Source organism: Pelodiscus sinensis, chromosome 22 (assembly GCF_052426305.1).
Source record: "Pelodiscus sinensis isolate ZL-2025 chromosome 22, ASM5242630v1, whole genome shotgun sequence".
Taxonomy (NCBI): domain Eukaryota; kingdom Metazoa; phylum Chordata; order Testudines; family Trionychidae; genus Pelodiscus; species Pelodiscus sinensis.
The window spans coordinates 17,016,865-17,041,647 of NC_143073.1; the positions used below are offsets into that span (position 1 = coordinate 17,016,865).

A 24,783-nucleotide genomic window follows, 5' to 3' on the forward strand; every position below is an offset into this window, starting at 1 on the left:
GGCTCTCTAATATTCTGCAGCAGTGTGTCACAGATCCAAGGGATGTGAGCTATAGCCCAGCTTTTAAACAATCCCCCATAAGGGTCACCTGCATGGCCTCATAACCAAAGTCTTGAGGCTCCAGCTTTCCTGCTTCACCCTGCAAGTTCTTCCCTAGCAGGCCCAGAGCCCTCTGTCCTGCAGGGACCCAGGCACCCAGCCAGCATCTGCAGAGACGCCCAAAGGCCTTTTCACAGCAGGGCCATTCCTGGGCTGAAGGCCTGAAGTTAGTGTAAAGAAGCAAAGGTCTTGGCCAACCCAGGGCTTTTGGGGACTGTGCCATGGCAGAGCCATTTTGGTTCTCTCTGTGCCAGGTGTGCGCCTGTCATTTTCCAAGGCCGGCTGTAGCCTTGCCTCATTTTTCTAGTTGTTAGGTGTCAACTTGCAGTCCCATTGTTTTGCTAGCTCCTCCACTGACCTGGCTCCAGTTCATCCCTCCAGTCCTTTAGGGACCCACCCACCCAGCCTCACACACCTCATGTATTGGGCAGCTTTTAACTCCTTTGCACCCACTGGCGAGCAGTCAGTCACAGCCTGGCCTGTGAATCACAAACAGGCTGGACGATGCCTGCGGGTTAAATATGTGCCTTTATTAGCTAGAGCAGACAGAAGGGAAGTGAAATTGCTGACAGTCTTTGGCTGTCAGAGGTCACTGTCCTGCACAACACCAGCTGGGACCAGGCAGCACCAAATCCACTCTGTATTTGCCTCTGCCAGCTTCTGCTTTGCTTTGGTGAAATGTAGAGAGTGCACGACACTGGGTCTGAGTTGGTGGGGCCTGGGGCGAATTAGTGTGGAGCATGGGGGAGGCCTCCCAGAGCCTGAAAACTGCATCAAAGCCCAGTGATGAAACTGATACAAGCTCCTGCCTTCCTCACAAGCCTGCAGCAGAGTCAGGGAGGGGTTGCAGTGGTCCTAGGGCAGGCACGGGTGGAAGTGAGGAGGCTGGAGGACTCCCAACTGCCACTTCTGTGTGTGTTGCATCCCCATTTATTACTTCTTTTTCATCTCTGCAGGCAAGCTTTGCAGCCTGGAATGGTCCTGAGGCTAGGGGATGGGCAGGTTCCCAGGTCATTGTGAGACAGGATTGGTGTGTGATGGCCCGAGGCTGGCACCTGAGAGGCCCAGGTTAGGGAGGCAGGGGAGACAGGAAAGTGAGCTGGGACCAGGTGTGGCATGGTCTGCAGTAGGAGCAATACGCAGAGGATGAAATCCACAGGGCCCATCTACACTAGCTCAGCAGGTATTGTAACCATGTCTGGACCCCACCCAATCTGACAAGAGCTAATGCCAGAGAGCTGTATGTCCCCAGAATCTCCCTGCTCTGGAGGGGACAGCCTTGAAGATGAGTTGCAATTGCCTCTGGGGTGGGATGTAGGGTTGTTCATACAGGGACTCCTCGCCCAGTGCCAAGATGCCCCTGTGTCAGGCAGGGCTGCTGTTTATACAGGGACCCCCTCACACAGTGCTGAGATGTCTGTTTCTGGGGTGGGGCAGCTGTTACTGAAATGAATCCATGTCTGGGGTGGAGCGACTGTTCATACAGGGGCCCCTTGCACAGTGCCAAGATACGGCTGTGTCTGGGTTGAGGTGGCTGTTCATAAAGGATCCCTTCACCTGGTGCCAAGATGCATTTGTGTCTGGGGCAGGACAGCTGTTTATACGAGGATCTGTAATAACCTGGGTCTAACATCTGGGGTTGGTAGTGGGGTATCTGTGTCCCCATTGCTCTGTGCTTTTCTTAATTCTAACCCTCCTCCCTTGGGCCTCTCCTGGGCTCCCTGTTGGACACGGAGCTGGGGTGGGGTGGGGGCCTTCCCTAGCACCAGCAACCTCAGGGATGGCCAAGCCCAGGCCTGAAGCGGCACCTTGCAGCTGTGTGGGTCAGGGCCATTGTAACTTCACCACAGTACATGTGGTCATGGGGCATGGCCCCCCAGACCGGGAGCCTTGGCCCCGGGTTAGGGCAAGGGAGCTCCCTGTGGACATCTGCCTGGCCAGCATGGCTACCTCCATGTGCTGTCAGTGACTGCAGCAGGAGGGGGAAAAGGCTGGGTGAGGTAAGGCAAGGTGGGGTCCTGGCTATAGGTCTGGCAGCTGGGGGAAGGGGTTGTCGGGCACCTGGTTGAAATGTCCCATGAGGAAAATGCCAAGGGTTCCAATGGTGAAGAGCAGCAGGGCAGCCCAGAAGCAGAGTTTGTCAATCACCTTCCCGATCAGCACCCAGTTCTCCATCTCCTGGGGCAGAGAGAGGGGTGTCAGCATGCCGGCACTCACAGTGCAGGGATGCAGGTCGCCTGGGTTCTCTCCCTGGCCCTGGGAGAGTAGGACCAGGGGGAGCTGGAAGCCAGGACTCCTGGGTTCTCTCCCCAGCTCTGGGAGTGGGTAGAGCAGGGGGGCTGGAGCCAGGACTCTGGGATTCTTGGCTGGGGGATTAGAGTAGGAGTCAGGCTAGGAGAGAGACCCAGGGATTTCCCCTCCAGTAGGCTGCAGTGTGGGGCTGGCTGATATGGGACTCACAGCACTGCTGGCGTTCTGCTCCCTGGTGGTCTCTGTGATGAAGTTGCAGGCCTCCACACACTCCCGGATCTCAGGGGCCGCACTGGCCAGGTTCTTGTACAAGGTGCTTGTGATGCCCACGTCCACCCCATCTGCAGAGGGAGAGGCGGGGTGGAGTTAGGAACCCAGGTATCCTGGCTGCCGGGGCAGGTGGTGATGGGGGGGGGGGGGAGTATTTCTCACCACAAGTGGGGCTGCGGTGGAGGCCATGCCGCTGGCCCTGGTGCTCAAAGACGAGCTCGCTGCGTGGCTTCTTCAGGATGTACTCCTCAGCCTTGAGCATGATGGCGAAGGAGCTACGCCGCCGGGTGGGAGGCGCAGCCCAGGGATCCCCCGAGGGCTCCAGCGCTGAGCCTAGGTACCGTGGCAGGACCTCTAGGAGCACCTGGGGGGAGAGGTGGATGTCCAGGCTCAGCCCTTGATCCTGTGCCTGCGCTCTGCCACCACCTTGCTGGTCCCTGCCCCTAGTGTAGGCTCACTGCCCCCCTCCTCCAAGCTCCACTGGCTTCCCCTTTCCACTCCCAGGTTTGGTCTGTCCCTTGTACCTCCTGTCTGCATCTCTCCTTTCCCCTCCAAGAGCAGTGCCCCCACCTGCTTCTCCCCTCCCCATCCAAGTGTGGTGCCCCTCAGCCCCTGTGCCTCCTTCTCCCTCCAAAAGTGGCACTGATTCCCTATTGCTCCAGCCCTCCAGAAACATCCTCCTTGGTCTTCCCGTGGAGCTTTGCCCCTAACTCCCCCCACCCTGTACCTGGCAGCCTCTCCATCTTTCCAGCCCCTCCACTGCACAGCCCTCCAGCCCCACTCCCCACTGCTGCTCCTAGCCACTTCCCCAGCTCTTACATGTTTGAGCTGCTCAGACATGCAGTGAGTGTTGGGGGTTCGTAAAGACACGTTGAGCACAATGACGCAATTCATCACGATCAGCGTCGCCACCCCCATGACGAACATCAGGTACCTGCCCGGGAGAAAACCCAGAAGTCTTGGCTCCGAGCTCCCCTGCTCTGACCGACCAGCCCCCCTGCCCCCTTCCAGAGCTGCGGAAAAAACCCAGAAGTCCTGGCTCCCAGCCCCCCTGCTCTGATCCACCAGCCCCCAAGCCCCTCCCACAGCCAGGCAGAGAACCCAGGAGTCCTGGCCCCCAGGCTCTCCAAGTGATCTATCACCCATCACCCATCACTGTCAGTAAGATGATTAGGGGGACCCACTGCATGGAGTTGCCTCTTTGCCCATCTGGCTAGTAGCGACTGAGGGACCTATTCTCTGTGGCTGCATCTAGATTGCCATGATTTTTTGGAAATGCTTTTAACGGAAAAGTTTTCCGTTAAAAGCATTTTCGGAACAGAGTGTCTAGATTGGCACGGACACTTTTCCACAAAAGCACTTTTTGTGGAAAAGCGTCCATGCCAGATGTGCTTTTCCGCAAAAAAGCCCCAATTGCCATTTTCATGATCGGGGCTTTTTTGCGGAAAACAAATCTGAGCTGTCTACACTGGCCCTTTTGCGCAAAAGGACTTTTGCCTGAACGGGAGCAGCATAGTATTTCCGCAAGAAGCACTGATTTCTTACAGTAGGAAGTCAGTGCTTTTTCAGAAATTCAAGCGGCCAGTGTAGACAGCTGGCAAGTTTTTCCGGAAAAGCGGCTGATTTTCCGGAAAAACTGGCCAGTCTAGACACAGCCTGTGACTGTAGCCAATCCGTTTTTGAACCCAGTTATATTTTTTACCTTTATAACATCCCTTGGCAGGGAGTTAGAATCATAGACTTACAGAGTCCCACCCCCTGCCCAAAGCAGGACCAACACCAACTAAATCATCCCAGCCAGGGCTTTGTCAAGCTAGGATTTTAAAACCTCTAGGGATGGAGATTCCACCCCCTCCCTAGGGAACCCATCCCAGTGCTCCACCACCCTCCTAGGGAATAGTTTTTCCTAATATCCAACCTAGACCTCCCCCACTGCAGCTTGAGACCATTGCTCCTTGTTCTGCCATCTGCCATAACTGAGAACAGCCTTTCTCCATCCTCTTTGGAACTCCCCTGTCAAATCCCCCCTCACTCTTCTCTTCTGGAGACTAAGCCCAAATCCCTCAGCTCTCCTCATAGATCATATGCTCCAGCCCCCTCATCATCTTTGTTGCCCTCTGCTGGACCCTCTCCAATGCATCCACATCCTTTCTGTAATGGGGGCCGCAGGATTGGAACCAATACTCCAGCTGTGGCCTCACCAGTGCCAAATAAAGGGGATTAATCAAATCCCTATATCTGCTGACAATGCTCCTACGAATGCACTCCACTATGCCATTAGTTTTCTGGCTACAAGGGTGCCTTGTTGATTCATATCCAGCTTCTCATCCACTAATCCCCAGGTTCTTTTCTGCTGAATGGCTGCTTAGCTGGTTGGTCCCCAGCCTGTAACAATGCTTGAGATTCTTCCATCCCAAGTTCAGGACTCTGCACTTGTCCTTGTTGAACTTCATCAGATTTATTTTGGCTCAATCCTCTAATATGTCTAGGTCACGTATCTACCTCACCCCCTAGCTTAGTATCATCTGTGAACTTGTTGAGGGAGTTCCACAGGCTGACTGTGTGTGTGTGATAAAGTGGGGATTATATTCACTCTGTTTGCTTAGTTACATTGCATGTGATTTCTACTGCCTATAGTAACCCTGTGTGTATATGCCTCAGTTTCCCTGGGCACTGCACCAATATCTAGCTGATGAGAATTTCGGTGTGGCAGCCTCCCCCACGTACACAATGGCTGATGCTTTCTGTAACCTGAGCCTGGGAGGGCTGTGTGTAACCAGGTGACACCTTTTGCAGGCCAAAGGCTGGAGGTGGGGGCTGACTGCAAGACTGAGACAGACTGCTGGTTGTGTGAAGGAGTTTTGTTGGCTTGGGGTGCAGAGATGGGGGGCAGAGTCCTTGGCTCTGAGCCCCCTCTCTCCAGGATGGACAGTGCTGGCTGCTTCTGGTTCCTGTGCTGACAAGTCTGCTCCACACTGTATCCCTGTCAACTAATAAACCTTCTCTTCTACCTGAGAGTCACGTCTGGTTGCACATGGAGGTGCAGGGCCTGGTGACTCCCCACCCTCAGTGACAGCATGATAGGAAGAAATATTTTTTCTGGTTTGTTTTAAACCTGCTGTCAATTCATGGGCATGTCAATTCATTGGGTGACCCTAGTTCTTGTGTAAAGTGAAGATGCAAATAACACTCCCTTATTCACTGTCTTCACACCAGTCAGGATTGCATGGACTTCTTGTCATGTTTCCAAGTCCCAGTGTTATTAAGCTCTCCTCACACTGCTTTTCCAGACATCTCATCATTTTTGTTGCCCGTCTCTGATCTTTCCATTGATCTTTTGTGAGATGGGACAACCACATCTACAAGTGGGATCAAGGTGTGGGCATCTCATGGACTTCTAGAGAGGTCATGTGAGATTTGCTTTCTTATTTTCTACCCCTTTCCTAATGGTTCCTAACATTGGTAGCCTTTTCAACTTGCACCACATTGAGCAGATGCTTGGAGAGAATTAGCTGTGGTGACTCCAAGATCTTTTTCTTCAACAGTAACAGCTAATTTAGCTGTTCTCATTTGCACTCCTCACCAATGTGTCTAGTTGGGACAGTGGTTTCCAATGGGCATTACTTTGCATTTATCAGCATTGAATGTCATCTGCCGTTGTGTGGCCCAGTTTTGCAGGGTCCCTTTGTAGCTCTCCACTGTCTGCTTTGGACTTCACTACCCTGAGTCATTTGGAATCGCTTGCAAATTTTGCCACCTCCCTGTTTACCCCTTTTTCCAACTCATTTCTGAAATGTGTCAAAGGTCCCAATACAGACACCTGTGGGACAGCTCCAGTCTGGAAACTAGGGTACATGCCACAGTTAGTGGCTCTGCAGTTTCATGTCTAGTTCCTTCAGGGCTCCTGGGTGATCCCATCTGGGCCTGGCAGCCCCACTGATTGCTCTGTGGGCTGCCTGCTTCTGATGGTGCAGTTAGCGTTTGTGTCTTTTGCTAGCTGCTCCTCAAAAGTCTTCTTTGGCCTGCCTCATTCTGCTTCTATGCTCCATGTGCCAGAAGCTTTTCTGTTTTCCTCAGCTGGACTTGACGTCCAGTTTTGAAGAGATGCCGTTTTGTCTCTCTTCCAGCGTGGCTGGGTTTTGGTCCTGTAGGTTTGAGAGCCTCTATTATGGTGTTTTAAAAAAAATTCTATTCAGCTTGCAGGCGTTTCAGTCTTGGGACTGTTTCTTTTAATTTCCATTTAATTGTCCACTTTGAAGCTAAATGCTTCTCTATGGGGCTCCTATGGTGTTTCCTCCTCCTCACAAGGGTGTTGGATTCAATTCATTATGGTCACTGTTCCCAAGTGGTGCGGCTGCCTTGTATTCACCTTGGGCACCAGACACTATGTGCCATATAGGACTGAACAAAGAATTGCCTCTCCTCTCGCGGACAAGTCTGCAGTCCCTTAGAATCTTCCCATTATTGTTGGGTTTTCTCCTCAGCCACGTCCTGGGCAGGGAGTGGAGAATAAGGCAGGCAGGAGGAATTTACTATGCACTTTGGGAATCTCCTGCCAGAGAGATTCTGTGGCACTGCTAGATTCAATTCAGGTTTTTACAGTATTCGACTCTCTGCTTCCTTTCACTTTTAGTGCCCTGTCCTACTGCCACTGTGAACCTGAGCGCTCATTCCTATGTATTTGGTACAGGCCCCCCAGCACTCTGCTCTGACCCACAAGCCCCCAATCCCCTCCCAGATCTGAGAGAACCCAGGAGTCCTGGCTCCCAGCCCCCTGCTCTAACCCACTAGCCCCCACTCCGCTCCCAGAGCCGGGAAGAGATCCCTGGAGTGCTGGTTCCCTGGAGTGCTGGGCAGCAGGGTGCAGGGGTCACTCACTTGCCAATGAGGGGGACGCTGAGCGAAGTCTCTGGGATTTTCTGGGCGATGAGGAAGAGGAAAACAGTCTGAGCCAGCAGCACTGAGATGGACAGAGTGCATTTCTGGCCGCCAGCTGCAGGGGGCAAACAACAGGGGTGACATGGGGTAGTTTGGTGGTTCTCTTGCACCCTGGTAGGCCTTCTCCTGCCCAGAGTATGCTGCTTTTTGACCTGGGGATTCATGTGCCTATCCTGGGCTTCTTGTGTTAGCAAAGATGTCATGCCTGGCAGGGTGGGGTTTCCCATGGCTAGGCAGGGTTTTCCATGACTGAACTGGATTTCCTATGACCAAAGTGGGTTTGCTGTGGCCACCGTGGGTTTGCTGTGGCCACAGTGGGTTTGCCATGGCAGACAGGTGTCCCTGTGGCCAGAGCAGGTTTGCCATGGTTGGGGTGGGTTTGCTGTGGCTGGGCAGGTGTCCCCATGGCTGGAGTGGGTTTTCTGTGGCTGGACAGGTGTTCCCATGCCCAGAGCACATTTGCCCTTTGTGGGAGGTGTGCCTGAGGCAGGAGCAGGTTTGCTGTGGCCAGAAGATGTCCCCGTGGTCAAGCGGGTTTGCCATGGCCAGCAGATGTCTCTGTGGCCAGAGCATGTGGGCAGTGGGTGTCGCCATGGCCAGAGTGTGTGGGTGGTGGGTGTACCTGTGGCCAGAGTGTGTTTGCTGTGGCCAGTGGGCATTCCCGTGGCCAGAGTGTGTGGGCAGTGGGCGTCCCTGTGGCCACAGCATGTGGGCAGTGGGTGTTCCCATGGCCAGAGCATGTGGGTGGTGGGCAACCCTGTAGCCAGAGCGTGTGGGCGGTGGGTGACCCCATGGCTACCAGCTGCAGGGGGCTGCGGCTGGCAGGTGCTCACCTTGCGCAGGCAGGAAGTAAACTAGCACGACGAGGGAGGAGATGAGCACGCAGGGCACGATGATGTTGATGATGTAGAAGAGGGGCTTGCGCTGGATGATGAGTGAGAAGCGAATCTCCTGGAAGCCGAGTGCTTCCCGGCCCAACTCCGGGTGCAGCACCCTCCGGGCCGGCCGGTGCCGGATGGCCCACTCCCCGTTCTCTGTAGTGCAACAGGGTCATGGGGGCAGGGCCCCTGCCAGACATCTCCTGCCTTTTGGAGGAGACCTATGGGGGGGCCCTGCCCCCTGCCCGGCTCCAAACCCACCATGTCCCAGGCCCCTCGTACCTGTGAAAGCTTCTGGGTCTATATCGATTTCATCGAAGGGCCGCGCTGTCTCCTCATTGATTGAAAGCTGCAGATTGACTTCGTTCGCACTGTACGTCTGGGATCTGTGGTCACATGGGGGTCAGAAGTGGGCACTCTCCCCTTAGGGTCAGTCCTGGTGCCTGGGGAGGAGGGGTCCCTGTGTGGCCTCCCTGCCCCAGAGGTGGCTGCGTCTCAGCACCAGGCGAGGGGTCCCTGTGTAACCAGCTGCCATGCCCCAGAGGTGGCCGCATCTCACTTACTGGAAGACAAGGGAGCAGTTCTGCCAGTCGAAGGGGAAGTAGGTGACCTCGATGGCACAGGTACTGCGGTAGATGGCGGGGGGCAGCCAGTACATGGCTCCCCCAGGGTATACCAGCACATTAGCATAGTAGGCGATCTCAAACTGTCCATCAATGCTGGGCGGGGAGGGAAGACGGAGTTAGAAAGGGGGGGGGGGGGCTCAGCTCCCTGCTTTAAAATCCCTACAGCCCAGCCTGGAAAGTGACATCCCTATGCCCTAAAAATGAGACAAGCAGCCACTGGACGCAATACACCAGCTTGAGCATGCACCGCGCTGAGCGGAGTGGAAGAATTGCTTTATGCGTCTTGCTTGTGACACTCCGGCTACTACAGCCTGGAATTAGGTTTGCTTTGTTTGCACCAACGTCATACACTGTTGACTCTATTTAGCTCGTGATTCACTGTGCATGACCCCAGACCCCATTCCACAGTGCTCCTTCCTGGCTGTCACTTCCTATTCTGTATGTGTGAAACTGATTGTTCCTGCCTAAGTGGAGTCCTTCGCATTTGTCCTTATTGAATTTTATCCTGCTTACTTCCAGCCATGTCTCTGCTTTGTCCAGATCATTTTGAATTTTCATCCAATCCCCCCACCCCAGCATGACCGAGACCCATTGGTCCTGCTCTCCGAGGGGCCTTTTCAACTGTTTGTGCTCCCACCTTATAGTAGGTTTGTCTTGTCCAATGTATCTCAAACTGGGGTGTGTAGACCCCTGGGGGTCCACAAGGGAACTCCAAGGGGTTCATGGACCCCTCGAATCAGCTCCTCCCCCCCAGTGCCTCGGGGGGCTAAGGCAGGCCTCCCAAAAGCCAAGTCCCTGCAACCACTAGGCACATGATTGGTCAGAGAGGCTCTGCAAGCTGTCCCCATCCGAATGTTGTCTCCAGAGCTCCCATTGGCTGGAAACTGTGACCCATGGGCGCTGTGGGGGCGGAGCCTCATTGGCCACTCATGAACCTAGGGGCTGCAGGCATCTGGTGGCCACTTCTTGGTAGCTGTGGTAAGTGCTTCTGGCAAACCATATCGCTCATCACAGGCCTCACCCCAGAGCCTGTGCCCCCAGCCAGATCCCGCATCCTCCCCTGCACCCTAACCCAGTCTACAGCCCCGCCTGCCCCCTCATTCCCAGCCTCGCTCTACAGCCCACATCCCCACCTGCACCCCTCCACACCTCAACTCCCTGTCCCAGCCTGGCAAAAGAGAGGGTGAGAGAAGTGAGTGACAGCAAGAAGGGGGATGGAACAAGGGAGGGGGGGGGCTGAGAAGGGGCAGGGCAGAGAGGTCCCTGAAAAAAATTAACTCAAAACGCAGACCCTTGGATGGGTAAAGTCTGAGACCCGCAGGCCTAGTCTCTGCCTCCTCCATTTGCTTATGAAAAGGTCACATGAGCCAGCGTCAAAAGCCTTCCTGGAGCCCAGCCATGTCACGTGGTCTGCCTCTGCCCAGCCTCTTGGCTTGTTACTCAGCCACAGAAGGTGATTCCCCTTTGTACAGCTGGGCGCTAGATTTGCCCTTCTCTTCCTCTGGGATCTCTCCCAGCCTCCACCGCGCCTTGCAGAGCACCACAGAGGGCTCCCGTCTTTGCAGCGCACCTGGCTGTGTTTTGCCAGGCCCTGTCCACTTGGCTATGTAAAATGTCACCTGCTCTGGGCCCATTGCAGCCTCAGGCCTGACCCTGTTTGCATGGCTGGCTGCAGTGCCTGGTCACTGCTCGCTTCTTTGGGCTGCAAACCCAAACGAAAGGGCAATTCTCACACAGCTGCAGTTTTTGTTATTGGCTGGGTGAGCAGCGGCCGCCCTGCCTTTGCCCTGCCTCTTGCTGCTGCTGCAGCTGTCAGATGTTTCCTTGTTACCTGGCAGCTCCTCCTGGGCCTTTCGACTTTTGTCCCTACGCGCTTTGGAGTGTGTAGAGCAAAGCCAAGGGGGCTGCAGCAGCTGGGCAGGCGTTTGGGGGCAGAGGTGCTTAGAGGGGGCCAGTTCTCAGCTCCCTGTGGGCTGTGCTGGGCACCTGGGACACGGACTGAGCGTGAACCATTGGGTTGCGGCGTGATGGCCAGGCAGCCAGCGAGGGCAGGCGGTGAATAAGGGTCTGTAGCCCATGGGCTGCGGCCACACAGAGAAATCGGTGCTTTACGGTCGGGTGGTGGGAAATCATCCACTGAACTTCATAAAAGAAACAGAAACGTTTCCGCCCCGTCAGGCCCTTCTGCAAACAGTGGCCCCGGCCAAACGTGGCCAGAGCCGCCCCTGAGCAACGTGTGCCACGGGCGGTGTTGCGGGGAGACCTGCTGCAACGGCTACCTGCTCGCTCAGCTACCTGGGAGTCACAGCTAACCGATGGATTCAAGGAAGTTTTTGGCTTGGATGCCTGAGCGCATTTACATGACAGCAAAACCGCTCCACTTCCAGCACCTTCCCCGTGCAGCAGCCAGGGCAGCCTGCTTGTTGGGAGTCCCAAGGGGCCCAAGCAGGGCTGGGCTCACAGCCTACGGCTCCTGGCTTGCAAGGTGGTGGGGGTTGTACTCTGGTCATCACTGTATTCGCTCGGCTGTTGTATTCACTGTGTGCATAGTTGTGTGTGATTCTACTGTCCTGTGCTGTTCTGTAGTAATGCTGTGTGTGTGCCTCAGTTTCCCTGGGCAATGGAACACTTCCTGGAGGAGGAGAAGGCTGGGCATGACTCACTGTGGAAGAATGTTCAGTCTCTCAGGTCCTGAGGACCAGGTGACAGCAGATAACACCTTGTCCTGGAATCTGAAGGGGGGGGGGGGAGAGAGGAGGCTGCCTGGAGGGCTGGGATTAGTTGCTGGGGGTGTGAGTTTAGTTTTTCAGCTGGCACAGGGAGAAGGGAATCTGGCTGGCTTGGGGGGGCTGGGCTGTAGGGCCCACCTTACCCCACGATGGATTGTACTGAATGTTCCTGGGTCCTGTGCCAACAAGTCTGCGCTACGCTGGGTCCCTGTGAACCAATAAACCTTCTGTTCGACTTGCTGCCTGAGTCTGGCTGTGAATGGGGCTGCAGGGCCCGGTGACACACCTATTGATAGCATCGAAGTGAGAGCGATGCCAGCCGGCCAGAGGAGGGATACCGGGCTGAGTCCATGGGAGCAGCTGTGTCTATGCGCCCCCAGCCCCATTCACACTCTGGGTTCTGGTTTCACTAGGGTCTAGGTTGGGGGAACAGGCCGGGGATCCACTTGTTCACAGCCTCTCCACAGCATCGCATCCGATTTGAAGCCTCACAACCAGCCCCACAGTGGGGCCCAGAGCGAGCAAGAGATGGGCCAGGTTCCCAGGAGGGAAGAGGTAGGAAAAAGCCCCTAGGCAGGGAAGCCCTGTCCTGCCAGCCCTAGGCTGTAAATCTACACCCCAAACCCATCCCGCAGGGTCCATGCATCCTGCTATTCACACTCCAGACCTGCCCCATGGTCCCTGAGTTCTGCTAACCCAGCACCACTCAAAACCCTGCTAGCTCTAACTCCCCCAGTCTCCCATGGTACCCAGAACCCCAAGATGCCCCTCCCCCACGGCAGCTCTCCCCCCACTGGCATGTTGAGTCTCACTTGTTCTCCAAGACAATGTCGGGCAGCCAGACCATGTCGGAGGGGACTCGCAGTGAGCGGATCCCTTCAAACTCACTCTTGCTGTAATTCAGACGATAGTCCACCCATTCCTGGGGGCACAGACAGGAGGTGAGGTAGGGGACCCTCTTGCCCTGCCAGCACATAGCTGACTGTGGGGAGCCAGCTGGGGCTGCGGTTGGGAGTGAGGGATGCCGGCAGGGCTGGGGGCAGGGCAGGGCTGGCAGGGACTGTGGATCAGGAATGAGGGGCACCGGCAGGGTGGGCAGGGGAGGTCCTCAGGGCAAGGTCACAGGGTCACTCCCTGGGACAGGTGAGTTAATGAGGGGGGAGGAAGACCAGCTGGGTGCAAGGACTCCTGGGTTCTCTCAGCCTCAGGAGGGCACTGGGGTGTGGTGGGGGTGGGGCAGGAGACCTCGAATTGGGGAGGGGGGGGTCTGTTACTCACAATCTTTATCCAAACATTGGTGGTCAGAGTCTCCTCCTTCTCATTCTGCAACAAGACAGGGCATCAGTGTGACTGTGGGGGCTGCAGGTCAGGGGTGAGGGGCACTAGCCAAGGGGTGCGTGGGACCACAGGGGCTGCGGATTGGCGATCAGGAACACTGGCTGGGTCCACATGTGGGGCTCCACAGACCACATGTCAGGAGGGGCACCAGCCGGGTCACACATTGGGCACCAGAGCTGAGTTCAGGAGCAAGGGACCCTGGGCCATGGGTCGGGAGTGAAGGGCCTGGGGCTGCAAGGGGCTCTGGGCTGCAGGCTGGGAGTGAGGGGCTCAGGGCCACGGGTCGGGAGTGTGGGGCCTGGGCTGTGGGTCAGGAGTGAGGGGCCCAGGGCTGCAGGTCGGGAGTGAGGGGCCCAGGGCTGCGAGGGCTCTGGGCTGCGGGTCGGGAGTGAGGGGCCCAGGGCTGCGAGGGGCTCTGGGCCGTGGGTCGGGAGTGAGGGGCACAGGGCTGCGAGGGGTCCAGGGCCGTGGGTCAGGAGTGAGGGGCTGCGAGGGGCTCTGGGCCGTGGGTCAGGAGTGAGGGGCTCGGGGCTGCAAGGGGTTTGGGGCTGCAGGTTGAGAGTGAAGGTGTCTCACCAGGGAGATGAGGTTGGTCAGCGTGAGCATTAGCTGCACGTCCACGATGTCGTCAGGATGCCGGACGGGCCGCGTGTTCTTGTCATAGTTGGCAAAGAGTTTCTCATAGAGCTGCAACTCCTCGTTCCTGCCTGGGGCCCCTTGTGGGGCAGGCAGGGGTCAGGCCCATGTGTTGTGGGTGCAGCCACCCCCAAACCGACTGTTCCATGCTCCCCTCCAGTCCGTTTACCTTCCAATTCTCCGCCTCTTCCCACCCTCCTCAGCAGCCCCCAAATGCAGCCTGGCTCCATTGGTCGCCAGAGATCCCAGGCTTCCTCCCCGCAACTTACCACCAAGAGCCACGCCAAGCAGGGCCCAGACCAGCACACAGGGCCCCCACATCGTGGCTGAGGCCTTTCCCAGCTGGGGCTGATTAAATAGGGGCAAGTTATTTTGAGCAGCTTCCGGGGTGGGCCGGACACCGGATCTCCCCCCCCTCCACCACTGTGGAGTCACTTTCACTCACCCCCTCCTGCTCCCTGCACCTGTTCCCAACCCATCCCAGGGCCTGACAGGCCCAAGCACTTTAGAGAGAAAGCCAGACCCACAAGCCTCACTCCCCTCCCAGAGCTGAGAGAGAACCCAGGAGTCCTGGCTCCCAGCCCCCTGTGCTGACTTACCTGGTGTCCTCCCAGAGCTTTAAGGCCACAGGTGCTGAAATGCAGCCACCTCTGGGGTGACCATTGACAGGTGCATAAAGTCCAAGGCCAGATGGCACTATCGGGACCATCTCATCTGACCCCGGCAGGAGAGCTGACCCCGCCCCCCGATCATTCCCACAGCAGACCTGGCAGGAACCCAGCTGGTCTTGAGTCACCAATTGTCACCAATGAAGACTTCATCATGACTCTGGGGACAGCCCCCCGCCTCCCCAGGCCTTTTCAGCTGAGGCTCTTTTCTGATTTAACCCCCCCCTGCTGGAATTGTGGGTGCCAGAACTGGGCACAGGATCCCAGCGGCAGTCACAGCAGTGCCTAATGCAGCAGTAAAATCACCACTCTGCCCCAACACGAGATTCCCCCTCATGCAGCCCAGGATCCCCAGCATCGTGCCAGGAGCTCCTGCCTGGGTCTGGCCCATCAACCACCTGCCCCCCAGGTGAGTTTCAGAGTCGCTGCTCCCCAGAAGAGTCCTCCATTGCCTACTGTCCACCTCATGTGCTTCGTATACGCTGGCATTTAGCCACCTTCAAATCTATTGGCGTATGATGCACATGGCTCTGAGCTGGTGCCCTGGCCCCGCATTTCCCACTCCCCTAAGGTTTGGGTCATCTGCAAATTTATTGCGGTCAGTTTGTTTTCTTGCAGATCACTGCTAAAGACATTAACTAGCATAGTGCCCAGCCCTACAGGACCCCCCAGAAAGTGACCCACTCACTGATGGGTCCCTGTTTCCAGGTGCATTTCAGAGCTCTCAGTTCACCAGTGTTTCAGTTTGTTTTGTACGGGCCATGTGACTTGTACAGCACGCTAGTGTTTTAATGACAATGTTGTGTGGTACCAAGCCAAGCGCTTCACAGAAGTCCTAGTCTACTACATCAATACAATCACTCACACACTCAGGTTTGACGGGCACTATTTGCCACAATCCCATGCTGATTTGCATGAAGCACTTTCCCTCCTTTCATTCTTTATTAAACAAGGCCTCCAATATCTTCCCAATGAGTCTATAAATACTCAAGTCAGCCCATTTGCCCCTTTCAAACATTGGTCCAATGTTAGGTTTCTGCCGGACTTCCAGAAATTTCCCAGAGCTCCATAATGTACTGAAAAGGAACATGAATGATCTAGTGGGTTCTCTTGGGTTCAAGTAATCAAGTGGTTATCTTTCGAAAGGCAATGGGGGGAGGGTATGTTTTACTGGTGGAAGAGACAAACTTTCACAGCCCATCTTCAGGGCTGGCAAGGGACTCCACCTCCCCACCAATGCAAGACAGAGATTAGTTTGCTTAGGCAGCTAACACATCTCAAGGGGCAATTCACAATGCAGTGGTCCGATAACATCCCTCCAGTCATGGGAGTAGGGGTGGATTGGGATGTTCCTAGAATCACACGATCATTAATGAGTTACAGCCCAGACTCTGTGGAAGAAATCGTTGCCAACCCCCCCCACCAGACCAGCTCCTACTAACTCAAAGCAGGGCCAGCCCCTGCCAGAACATCAGGTGGGAAATCTGTAGCCATATCTTTGCTGCTGTATGGCTCAGTGCACAGGTCCTACACCTGCGTGAGATACCCCCTTCATGGCCCTGGGAGACACCTCTAGGATGTATGGCTCAGCACAGCAGTTTTTCCTTACCCCATGACTGGGAGTGTTAATGGGCCACTTCCCCTCACATGGTCCCCTGGCTTGTCCATGTTCCTGATAGGATACACTTCCTTAACACTGCCTGCCAGCCACCCAGTTCCCACTCCCACCTTCAGCTTCCCTCATCAATGTTCTATGGCTCCTGCCTGCGACTTCCAGCCAGTGCACATGAAGCACAGCTTTACAGTCTTCAATGGGAGGTTGGCTTTTTGAGCCATGAGGAAAAGGTCTGGGAGAAATCCCCTGTTGACACCACCGCTGGTCTGCAGAAATCTCAGGTCACCAGCCGGTTTCCAGCCTGGAGTGTAGGTGGGACAGGGCTGGAGGGTGCCATGGCTGGACAGAACAGGAAGGAGGCAGTAGGACAGTAAGTCCTTCAAAGGAGACAGAGTTCACTTAAGCTCCTGCCACTGCAACACCTGCTGGCAGGGATAATGTAGGCCCTAGGGCTCCATTTCCGTAGTGTGCCCCAGCTCTCTGACCTGGACCGCACCATGCCTGTCCCACCCTGCCTGCCCGAGAGGAACCAAGATGAAGCAGCAGCCATGCGTAGGGACTCAGCAGGGTGCTGCCAACACCATGCAGGGAGGCCAGCACCGCCCGCAGAGGTGGAGCGGCTGGGGATGCTGCCCTGGCCGCCCCGGAGGCACAAATAACTCCTGGCCAGGAGGGGAAAGTCAGAGAATTTGTTTTTTTATTAACAGATGAAATTTCAAGGCCACGGCGCAGGGGATGGGGGACCAGTCTGCAGGGGTGGGGGCTTGATAGACAGATGCAAGCAACGTACAGAGGAAACTGAATACCGGGGGTCCCCACAAACTCCATAACATCCCCCCCACACTCCTGATGGCTCTTGGGGCCCCAGGCAGGACCCCTCCGCTGTACATGGCACAAAGGAGGATCGAGATGCTGTCCCTGTGCCTCCCTGCTGTTTAACCCTTGCAGTGATGCTGCAGCCAGGCTTCCATGGGGCTGGATGGGAGCTGGAGCCATACGCCCTGATCCCTGCCCCCTTGAGCCAATGAGTCCCCACCCTGAGGCCAACTCTTCTGGGTCAGTTAGAAAATAACCCCAAATCCGCCTGGGGAGCTCTCTGGCCCCCCATGAGCGTAGTGAGGGCTTTAAAGTGCTTCATTAATGAATCATTGTTACAAAATAAAATAATTAAAGCAAAATATACACAGAGCCTGCAGGGGCCTTGTCGCTCCCCGCTCGGTGCCCCCCCCATACATTCACCCTGCCCAGACACCTGTGGTGGGTGGCCCCTGTCTGCTGGGCCCAGGAGCTGCAGTGCAGACAACACAAGGGGATGAGTTCTGGGGTGCACAAGGCAGTCAAAGGGGTGCTTTGGGGGATTCCCTACCACCACCACAGCGCTTACACATGTGGCTGAAAGTGCCCTGGACCCCAAGCCCAGCCCCGACCCTACCTGTAAGCAAAGCGAAATTGGCACAAAGCTATGGGTTTATGCCCCCAGCTACTCTGAGTCCCCTCCATGAGGTTGGGGTGGGGGAAAAGGTGCAGCACCCCACACCTACAGCACTGGGGGATCCCCCCAGCCTGGGCCTGCAGCCACCTTCCTTGTGTTTCACAGGGGAGCTTGCCCTTCACCCCACGTACACCTGGAATCGTTAGGAAGCTGCAGAGAAGCAGCCACCTCTGGGGCAGGGCTGTTGGTTACACAAGGCCCCCTCGCAGCTATAAACAGAGTGAGTCACATGGAGCCAAGGGAAGGGGAAAGTGAAGCAGGGGGAGTTCACTCAGTCTGTCAGTCATGGGGAGGGAGGGGGAACACTGTCGTGATGGAAATCCCCCCCAAAGCAGCATCAAACATAGGTGGGGAAGAAGGTGGTCAAGGCATCGGTTCTGCTGATTGGTCCGTCCTGATCCTCAGTGGCTGTGGGGCGGAGTCTCCGGCACATGGATCCAGTGTCTAGGCTGGCCTGGCCCCGCCCCTCCAGAGGCAGCACCAGACATGCGGGCGGGACCTTACCAGTTCATGATGCAGTTTCTGTTGAGTGTCATGAAGTAAACCTGGCTGCTGCCCCCGGAGCGGACGGAGGCAAAGAAAACCTGAAGGGGAGCAGAGCAGAAGGTCTGGGCTGGGGCGGGTGGTTACACTGGGACCCCTCGCCTGGTGCTGAGATGCAGCCACTTCTGGGGAGGGGCACAGCAACTCTAACATCCTTGCTGCAGGGACACTGGGGTCTGAATTAGCAATGTGGAGAATGCCCCCACCCGGTCCGTCTAGCACAGCACCCCCAGCACCCACCTTGTCATTGCGCTCGCAGAGGAACTTGAGCCGCTGGGCCCGCTTGTGCATGAACACGCCGTCCAGGTGGCCGGTTTCCACGGAGCGGATCTCAATGGCCTTCTCACCCCAGCCCATGATCTGGTTGGAGCAGATGTACGCTGGGGGAAGGGACGAGAGTCAAGGGAGGGGCCCCCCTGGACCAGGTGTGTGGCTCCCAGGCCCCCTGCTCTAACCCACCAGCCCCCGCTTCCCTGGGAGAGAACCCACGAGCAGTGTTCCCTCTAAGCCTTGAGCCTCTGGCTGGGGGCAGACGGGGAGGGGCTGATTAATCACCTGGGAAGCTGGGCTGCCACGCAGTTTAGAGGGACACTGCCCAGGAGTCCTGGCTCCCAGCCCCCCTGATCTAACTCCCCAGCCCTCATTCCCCTGCCCACCACAGGGAGGACCCAGAGGTCTGAGCTGCCACCCCTCGGGAAAGACCCAGCCATCCAGGCTCACCCACAGAGGTGGGCATCTCCCCCCACTGCAGCACCACGTCCTTGATGATGCGCCCATAGGTGTTCACGTAGACGCCCTCGTCCTCATAGCAGAGCAGCATCTCCACGCCCTCTGTGTGGGGCAGGAAGATGATGGCGTGGGGCGTGATGTGGGTCTGGATCTGTCGGTACAGGGCAAAGGTCAGGAGGCAAAGGGCAGCCCCTGCGGAACAGCCCAACTCCCACAAGAGCTCTGGGTGTGCCGTCCCAATGCCTGGCCCCCTCCCGAGGGCTGGCTCCCTGCAGGCTGCAGCCAGGCCCTACTCACATGCACGGGGATGTAGATGTCGTAGTTGTTTCCCGAGTCCACATCAATGGCATGGAACCCGGCGCATGACCCATAAATGACCTTTAACCTCTGACCCTCCTCCACTGTCAGCTCCACCAGCAGAGGGCGGTGTGGCAAGTCTGCGAAGGACTGAAATCGGGGGGGGAGGAGAGTCAATGCTGAGAGCCCCCCAAAACCTGTCAGCCTCCTGCTCCTACCACTGCACCCCACGTCCCCCCCGGAGCCAGGGAGAGAAGCCAGGTATCCTGGCTCCCCATCCCCCCATCAAACCCACCAGCCCCCACGTCCCCCCCGGAGCCAGGGAGAGAAGCCAGGTATCCCGGCTCCCAGCCCCCCATCAAACCCACCAGCCCCCACATCCCTCCTGGAGCCAGGGAGAGAAACCAGGTATCCTGGCTCCCCATCCCCCCATCAAACCCACCAGCCCCCACGTCCCCCCCGGAGCCAGGGAGAGAAGCCAGGTATCCCGGCTCCCAGCCCTCCCGTCACGAGTCCTGGCTCCCAGCCCCTGCTCTAAACCACCAGTCCCCACTTCCCTCCTGGAGCTAGGGAGAGAAACCAGGAGTCCTGGCTCCCAGCTCCCACAGGTACCTTGAAGGCCATGAACTTGTGGTAGGGTTTGGGAGCCCAGGCGTAGACCTCGACCGAGTTCTTGAGGGCGATTACCAGGAACTTGATGCGCTCGTACTTTACTGCCGAGAGGGAAGGGCCACAGTGAGCCCAGTCCAGTGCCCATCCGTGAGGTGAGGGTGGCAAGGCTGGGAGGTTGGGGAAGGCAGCCATGCTGCTGGGGGGACTGGAGACACGGCTGCTCTGGAAAGGCTGGTCTCTTTCCCAGGCAGTACAGGGGCTCAAGGCCTGGGAACAGAGTCGGGGGCTGCACTGTTGGCAGGAGGCCAGGGGTTGTGTGGCCGGGAGGGACATGGCCAGGCCATGAGGTGGCAGCGTGAGGCACTCTCTTACACACATGGTCAGGGCTGGACGAACGGCGTCGAAAACTGCTCGCCAGCCCCCTACTGCACATGCGCAAGAGCTGCATTGCGCATGCGTGCGCCGCGAAGAACGGGCCGTGCGGCTGAAATCTATTCGCCACGGGTGAGTAGACTGTATTGTTTGTCGAGCCCTGCACATGGTAGTGGGGGTTGCCCATGAGGCGGGAGGGGCATGGATGTGCCAGGCCAAGTTCAAGAGGACTCTCTTACCCACACAGTAGTGAGGTTTGGCTGGTGGGGGGGGAGCAGGGGTTGAGGTGCATGACCTGGGCCTTTAGTCAGCAGTACTAGTGTGTGCCCATGGGGCTGTGGCCTGGGCTCTTACCCACACGGTAGTGCACGCAGCCCTCCATGTCACCCACGGTGGTCCAACCCTGCTTCTTCTCCACCTCGGGGTCGTTGTGCAGGATCTTGTTGCGCAGCCAGGACAGGTAATAGACGCGCAACTTGTTCCTCTTTCCTGCGCGAGATGGGTCTGAGCTGCGGCGTGGGCAAGGGGGGGCCAAGGAAAAGCTGGCTGTGGGGAGCTGGGGGCTACAGGGCACGGGGACGAGTTACAGGCAGTGCAGGGATGGAGCTTACCCAAGATGGTAGTGAGCAAGTTGAACCCTGGGGGCCAGTGGGGTGCAGGGAAGTATGTTGGGGGGCTGTGGGACAGGCCATGGGATGGGTGGGCCCTTATCTGAGATGGAGGTGAGCAGGTTGAGCCCCAGGGGACTGTGGGGTGCAGGGGACAGGCTGAGGTGCAGGAGTTCAGGCTGGGGCACGGGGGCGGGGGAGAAGGGGGTGGCATGGGGCAGGCCAAGATAGAGGGGAGCAGGTTGAGCCCCAGGGGACTGTAGGATGTGGGGGGAGCAGGGCTGTGGGGCAGGCCGTGGGGCAGGCCTTACCCGAGATGGTGGTTAACAGGTTGAGGCCCTCCAGCACATCCATCTGCTGGAAGCGGCGCCGGCTGATCAGCCCGTAGACCTTGCCTTGCCCGCTGCGGTCCAGCAGCAGCAGCCCGCTCTCCGTGCCCACCAACAGGTTCACGCCTAGGTGGGGGCAGGAGTGAGAGGTGGCGGGCCCCGGCCAGCCTGAGACCCCCCTCCCTTCCACATCTTAGGACCTCCCCTGCCACCCCTGAGACCACACCCCCTTGCCGGGACCCCCTGCGAGAGGGCCCCCCCCGGAGCCTCCCCGTTTAGGGCCCCATCTCCTCCAGACAGGAACCAGATGCCTCTTAGCTCCCCCTCAACTGCACTGGGCCCCACTCACCCCACAGGGCAGCACAGAGGATCTCTGAGTTGAAGCGCTTCTTGTACTTCCGGATCTCGGGGGTGTCGCTGTGGGGTCGCGTGTTGGTAGGGTTCACGTTCACCACTGAGCCCTTCCGCACCTCCAGCTTCAGCTGCTCCAGCTGGCTGGGGTCAGCCCCCACCAGCGCTGGGGGGAAGATGGGGTTCAGTGGCCGGCTGCCCCCAGCCCTCCACTGCATGGTGCTCTGGCCCCCCACAGCACCCCTCTGCTGCATGGCAATGCCTTCCTCGGCTGCATGGCAATGCCCTCCACCACCTGGTGCCCTGTTCCCAGCACTGCTCCGCCACAGAGCAATGCTCACCTCTGCCACAGGGTACCCAGCCCCTTGAGGGCCCCAGGCCACACGATGCCCCCACTGTGGAAACTCCCTCAGGAGCCCCCAGCACGCCCAGCTGCTCGGCGCCAGCTCACCAGTGATGGGAATGCTGTCCCCGCCACCCGCGCTCTGGTAGATGCCCAGGTCCACGAACATGGTGAAGGAGCTTTTGCCAGGGGCCTTGACCAGCCCCCGCGACTGGTACTGCAGGGAATGAACACACGGAGAGGCAGGGTAAAATGCTCCCCCACAATCCTTCTCCCTGACAGTGGGATCACCCCTGGCCAAGGCTCCCCGCCAGGCCCCCCACAACTGTTCAACACCTCCCACCGCCGGGCCAGGGACTCACCCCTCCCATTCCTCTCCTCCCACCGCCGGGCCAGGGACTCACCCCTCCCATTCCTCTCCTCCCACCGCCGGGCCAGGGACTCACCCCTCCCATTCCTCTACTCCCACCGCCGGGCCAGGGACTCACCCCTCCCATTCCTCTCCTCCCACCGCCGGGCCAGGGACTCACCCCTCCCATTCCTCTCCTCCCACCGCCGGGCCAGGGACTCACCCCTCCCATTCCTCTACTCCCACCGGACTCACCCCTCCCATTCCTCTCCTCCCACGGCCCAGCCAGGGACTCACCCCTCCCATTCCTCTCCTCCCACCAACCGGCCAGAGACTCATCCCCTACCCCCTCCATCTTCTCCTCCCACCGCCTGGCCAGGGATTCACCCCCACCCCGCCCTCCTCTCCACAGACAGCCCCGCCAGGGACTCACCCCCCCATTCCTCTCATCGCCAACCCTAACCCTTCCCGTTCCCCTCTTTGCACAGCCTGGCCAGGGACTCAAACCCCTCCCCCCCCCACCAATTCCTCTCCTTGCACAGCCCAGCCGGGGGCTCCCCACCTCCTGGGCTCACCTCGCTGGTGCTGTCCTTGGTGGGAGAGCTGGCCTGTCCCTTGGGTTCGGTGGGCGAATGGCTGGGCTGCACCACATCTGGCAGGTTGGGGTAGCCATTGCTGTCAGCATGCAGCAGGCTGCGCTCCTCCTCGGGGGTCTGCAGAGGTGAGGGGTCAGCGGGGGACTTGGGGCTCCTATCTCAGCCTTGCACACCAGCCCAGCCCCTGGGGCTTGTCCCCCCCCCAACTACTCCAATCTCAGCCCCCCCCCCCCCCCCCCCCCGGCACAGCCCCACATCCCAGGTCCTCATCTTAGGCCCTGGAACCTGGTCCTTGCTGTCCCACCCCAGATCTGATCCCTCCTGGTCTCCACCCTATGGTCCCCACCCAGCCCGCTGCTGCACACTCACCCGCTGCACCAGCAGGGTGCCATCCCCGCCATAGGAGCCGCTCTCCGAACCACTGCCCGACGGCTCGTCCACCTCGTGCACCACCATAGTGCTGACGCTGTCCGTGTCACCATCCCTGCTCGGCCGAGAGGGGAGGAGAAGTGGGCACGGGCTCCCTCGGGCACACCTCTGCCACCCTTTTCCCTGCACTCCTGTGATGTTACTGGGCTGTGTGCAGACACTGCACTATGTTTGCACCAAGCCTTGTACAAAGTGAGCGTGTTGAAAGCTGCTTCTACTGCTGATGTGCAGGCATCGTCTTTGTATGTGAAGGCACGAGTCCTGCCTATTGTCACCCATGTGGGGATTTCATGTGGCTTGTGATGTGGCATGTGAATCCTGCTGGTCTACAGTAATCCTGTGTGCGCCTCAGTTTCCCTGGGCATGGTGCTAATACTTCGACAGTGAGGGAATGTTGCTGTGACAGCCTTCCCCGGGTACCCAATGGCTGATGCCCTTGGTAGCCAGAGCTAGGGAGGGGGATCTGACCAGGTGACATCCTTTGCCTGAGAAGCAAGACAAGGCCAGAGGAAGGGCCTGGCGGGGGGGTTGCGATGAGGAGCTGGGAGTGGGTCAATCTTGGCTGGCTGGAGAGGCAAGCCAAGGGCCAAGGCTCTGTCTCTGGGCCCGCTCTCTCAAAAATGGTTTGGACTGACCGCTTCTCGTTACTGGGCTGACAGGTCTGTACTCGTGTTTCACGTTCGCTTTTGGGAGACCTCGACAGCCCATGTAAGGGTGGCTAGTCAGCGACTAGCAGGAAACAAAGGGTAGGAATAAATGGTAAATTTTCAGATTGGAGAGGGGTAATTAGTGGTGTACCCCAAGGGTCAGTCCTGGAACCAATCCTTTTCAACTTATTCATAAATGATTTGGAGAAAGGGGTAAGCAGTGAGGTAGTAAAGTTTGCAGATGATACCAAACTGTTTAGGATAGTCAAGACAGAAGCAGACTGTGAGGGACTCCAAGAAGATCTCACCAAACTGAGTGACTGGGCAACAAAATGGCAAATGAAATTTAATGTGGAGAAGTGTAAAGTAATGCACATCGGGAAAAATAACCCCAACTATACGTACAGTATGATGGGGGCTAATTTGGCTATGACAAATCAGGAAAAAGATCTTGGAGTTATCGTGGACAGTTCTCTGAAATCTTCCACACAGTGTGCAGCGGTGGTCAAAAAGACAAATAGGATGCTAGGAATTATTAGAAAAGGGATAGAAAATAAGACCCAGAATATCTTACTGCCCCTGTATAAAACTATGGTACGTCCACATCTTGAATACTGTGTACAGATGTGGTCTCCTCACCTCAAAAAAGATATTTTGGCCTTGGAAAGGGTTCAGAAAAGGGCAACTAAAATGATTAGGGGTTTGGAATGGGTCCCATATGAGGAGAGGTTAAAGTGACTGGGACTTTTCAGTTTAGAAAAGAGGAGACTGAGGGGGGATATGATAGAGGTCTATAAAATCATGAGTGGTGTGGAGAGGGCCGATAAAGAAAAGTCATTTATTAGTTCCCTAAATAGAAGAACTAGAGGACACCAAATGAAATTAATGGGGAGCAGGTTTAAAACTAATAAAAGAAAGTTCTTCTTCACACAGCGTGTAGTCAACCTGTGGAACTCCTTGCCAGAGGAGGCTGTGAAGGATAGAACTATAATAGAGTTTAAAGAGAAGCTAGATAATTTCATGGAGGTTAGGTCCATAA

General features: G+C 57.2%; 2 protein-coding genes across 13 annotated transcripts in view; both read right to left on the minus strand.

Annotated features, from left to right (window-relative positions):
* Positions 1 to 608: 608 nt before the first annotated feature.
* Positions 609 to 16,575, minus strand: CHRNE (cholinergic receptor nicotinic epsilon subunit). 5 transcript variants are annotated; one of them, XM_075908063.2, is made up of 13 exons: positions 14,364 to 16,575; positions 13,705 to 13,844; positions 13,069 to 13,113; positions 12,603 to 12,712; positions 8,999 to 9,154; positions 8,718 to 8,821; positions 8,391 to 8,591; positions 7,498 to 7,612; positions 3,439 to 3,553; positions 2,782 to 2,983; positions 2,560 to 2,690; positions 2,161 to 2,277; positions 609 to 1,220 (listed from the first exon to the last, which is right to left on the minus strand). In XM_075908063.2, the coding sequence occupies exons 2-13, from the start codon at positions 13,732 to 13,734 to the stop codon at positions 1,044 to 1,046; spliced, it is 1,503 nt and encodes a 500-aa protein (XP_075764178.1). In that variant the 5' UTR covers positions 13,735 to 13,844; positions 14,364 to 16,575; the 3' UTR covers positions 609 to 1,043. The 5 variants fall into 5 exon arrangements, with proteins under 5 accessions (XP_075764178.1, XP_075764176.1, XP_075764175.1 ...); XM_075908061.2 differs by lacking the exon at positions 14,364 to 16,575 and adding an exon at positions 14,034 to 14,313 and having other exon boundaries at positions 13,705 to 13,835; XM_075908060.2 differs by lacking the exon at positions 14,364 to 16,575 and adding an exon at positions 14,034 to 14,311.
* A 152-nt stretch (positions 16,576 to 16,727) lies between these two features.
* Positions 16,728 to 24,783, minus strand: part of MINK1 (misshapen like kinase 1) — an 80,868-nt gene continuing 72,812 nt past the window's right edge. For all 8 annotated transcript variants that reach the window (XM_075908052.2, XM_075908051.2, XM_075908049.2 and 5 more), the window contains 11 exons: positions 23,038 to 23,152; positions 22,648 to 22,785; positions 21,832 to 21,940; positions 21,379 to 21,546; positions 21,012 to 21,155; positions 20,447 to 20,581; positions 19,721 to 19,821; positions 19,109 to 19,258; positions 18,803 to 18,962; positions 18,323 to 18,462; positions 16,728 to 18,123 (listed from right to left, as the gene is read on the minus strand). In XM_075908052.2, the coding sequence (XP_075764167.1) occupies positions 18,040 to 18,123; positions 18,323 to 18,462; positions 18,803 to 18,962; positions 19,109 to 19,258; positions 19,721 to 19,821; positions 20,447 to 20,581; positions 21,012 to 21,155; positions 21,379 to 21,546; positions 21,832 to 21,940; positions 22,648 to 22,785; positions 23,038 to 23,152 (1,444 nt within the window). In that variant the 3' untranslated portion in view covers positions 16,728 to 18,039. The remainder of the gene's footprint in view (positions 18,124 to 18,322; positions 18,463 to 18,802; positions 18,963 to 19,108; positions 19,259 to 19,720; positions 19,822 to 20,446; positions 20,582 to 21,011; positions 21,156 to 21,378; positions 21,547 to 21,831; positions 21,941 to 22,647; positions 22,786 to 23,037; positions 23,153 to 24,783) is intronic.

Bases quoted from the DNA above. Each gene is read 5' to 3' on its own strand.
- CHRNE (XM_075908060.2), bottom strand. From the start codon at position 14,085: ATGTGGGGGCCCTGTGTGCTGGTCTGGGCCCTGCTTGGCGTGGCTCTT. The intron at 13,845-14,033 runs GTAAGTTGCGGG...CTGCCCCACAAG, and splicing joins GCTTGGCGTGGCTCTTGGTG to GGGCCCCAGGCAGGAACGAG. The intron at 7,613-8,390 runs GTGAGCACCTGC...TGCCCCCTGCAG, and splicing joins TTACTTCCTGCCTGCGCAAG to CTGGCGGCCAGAAATGCACT.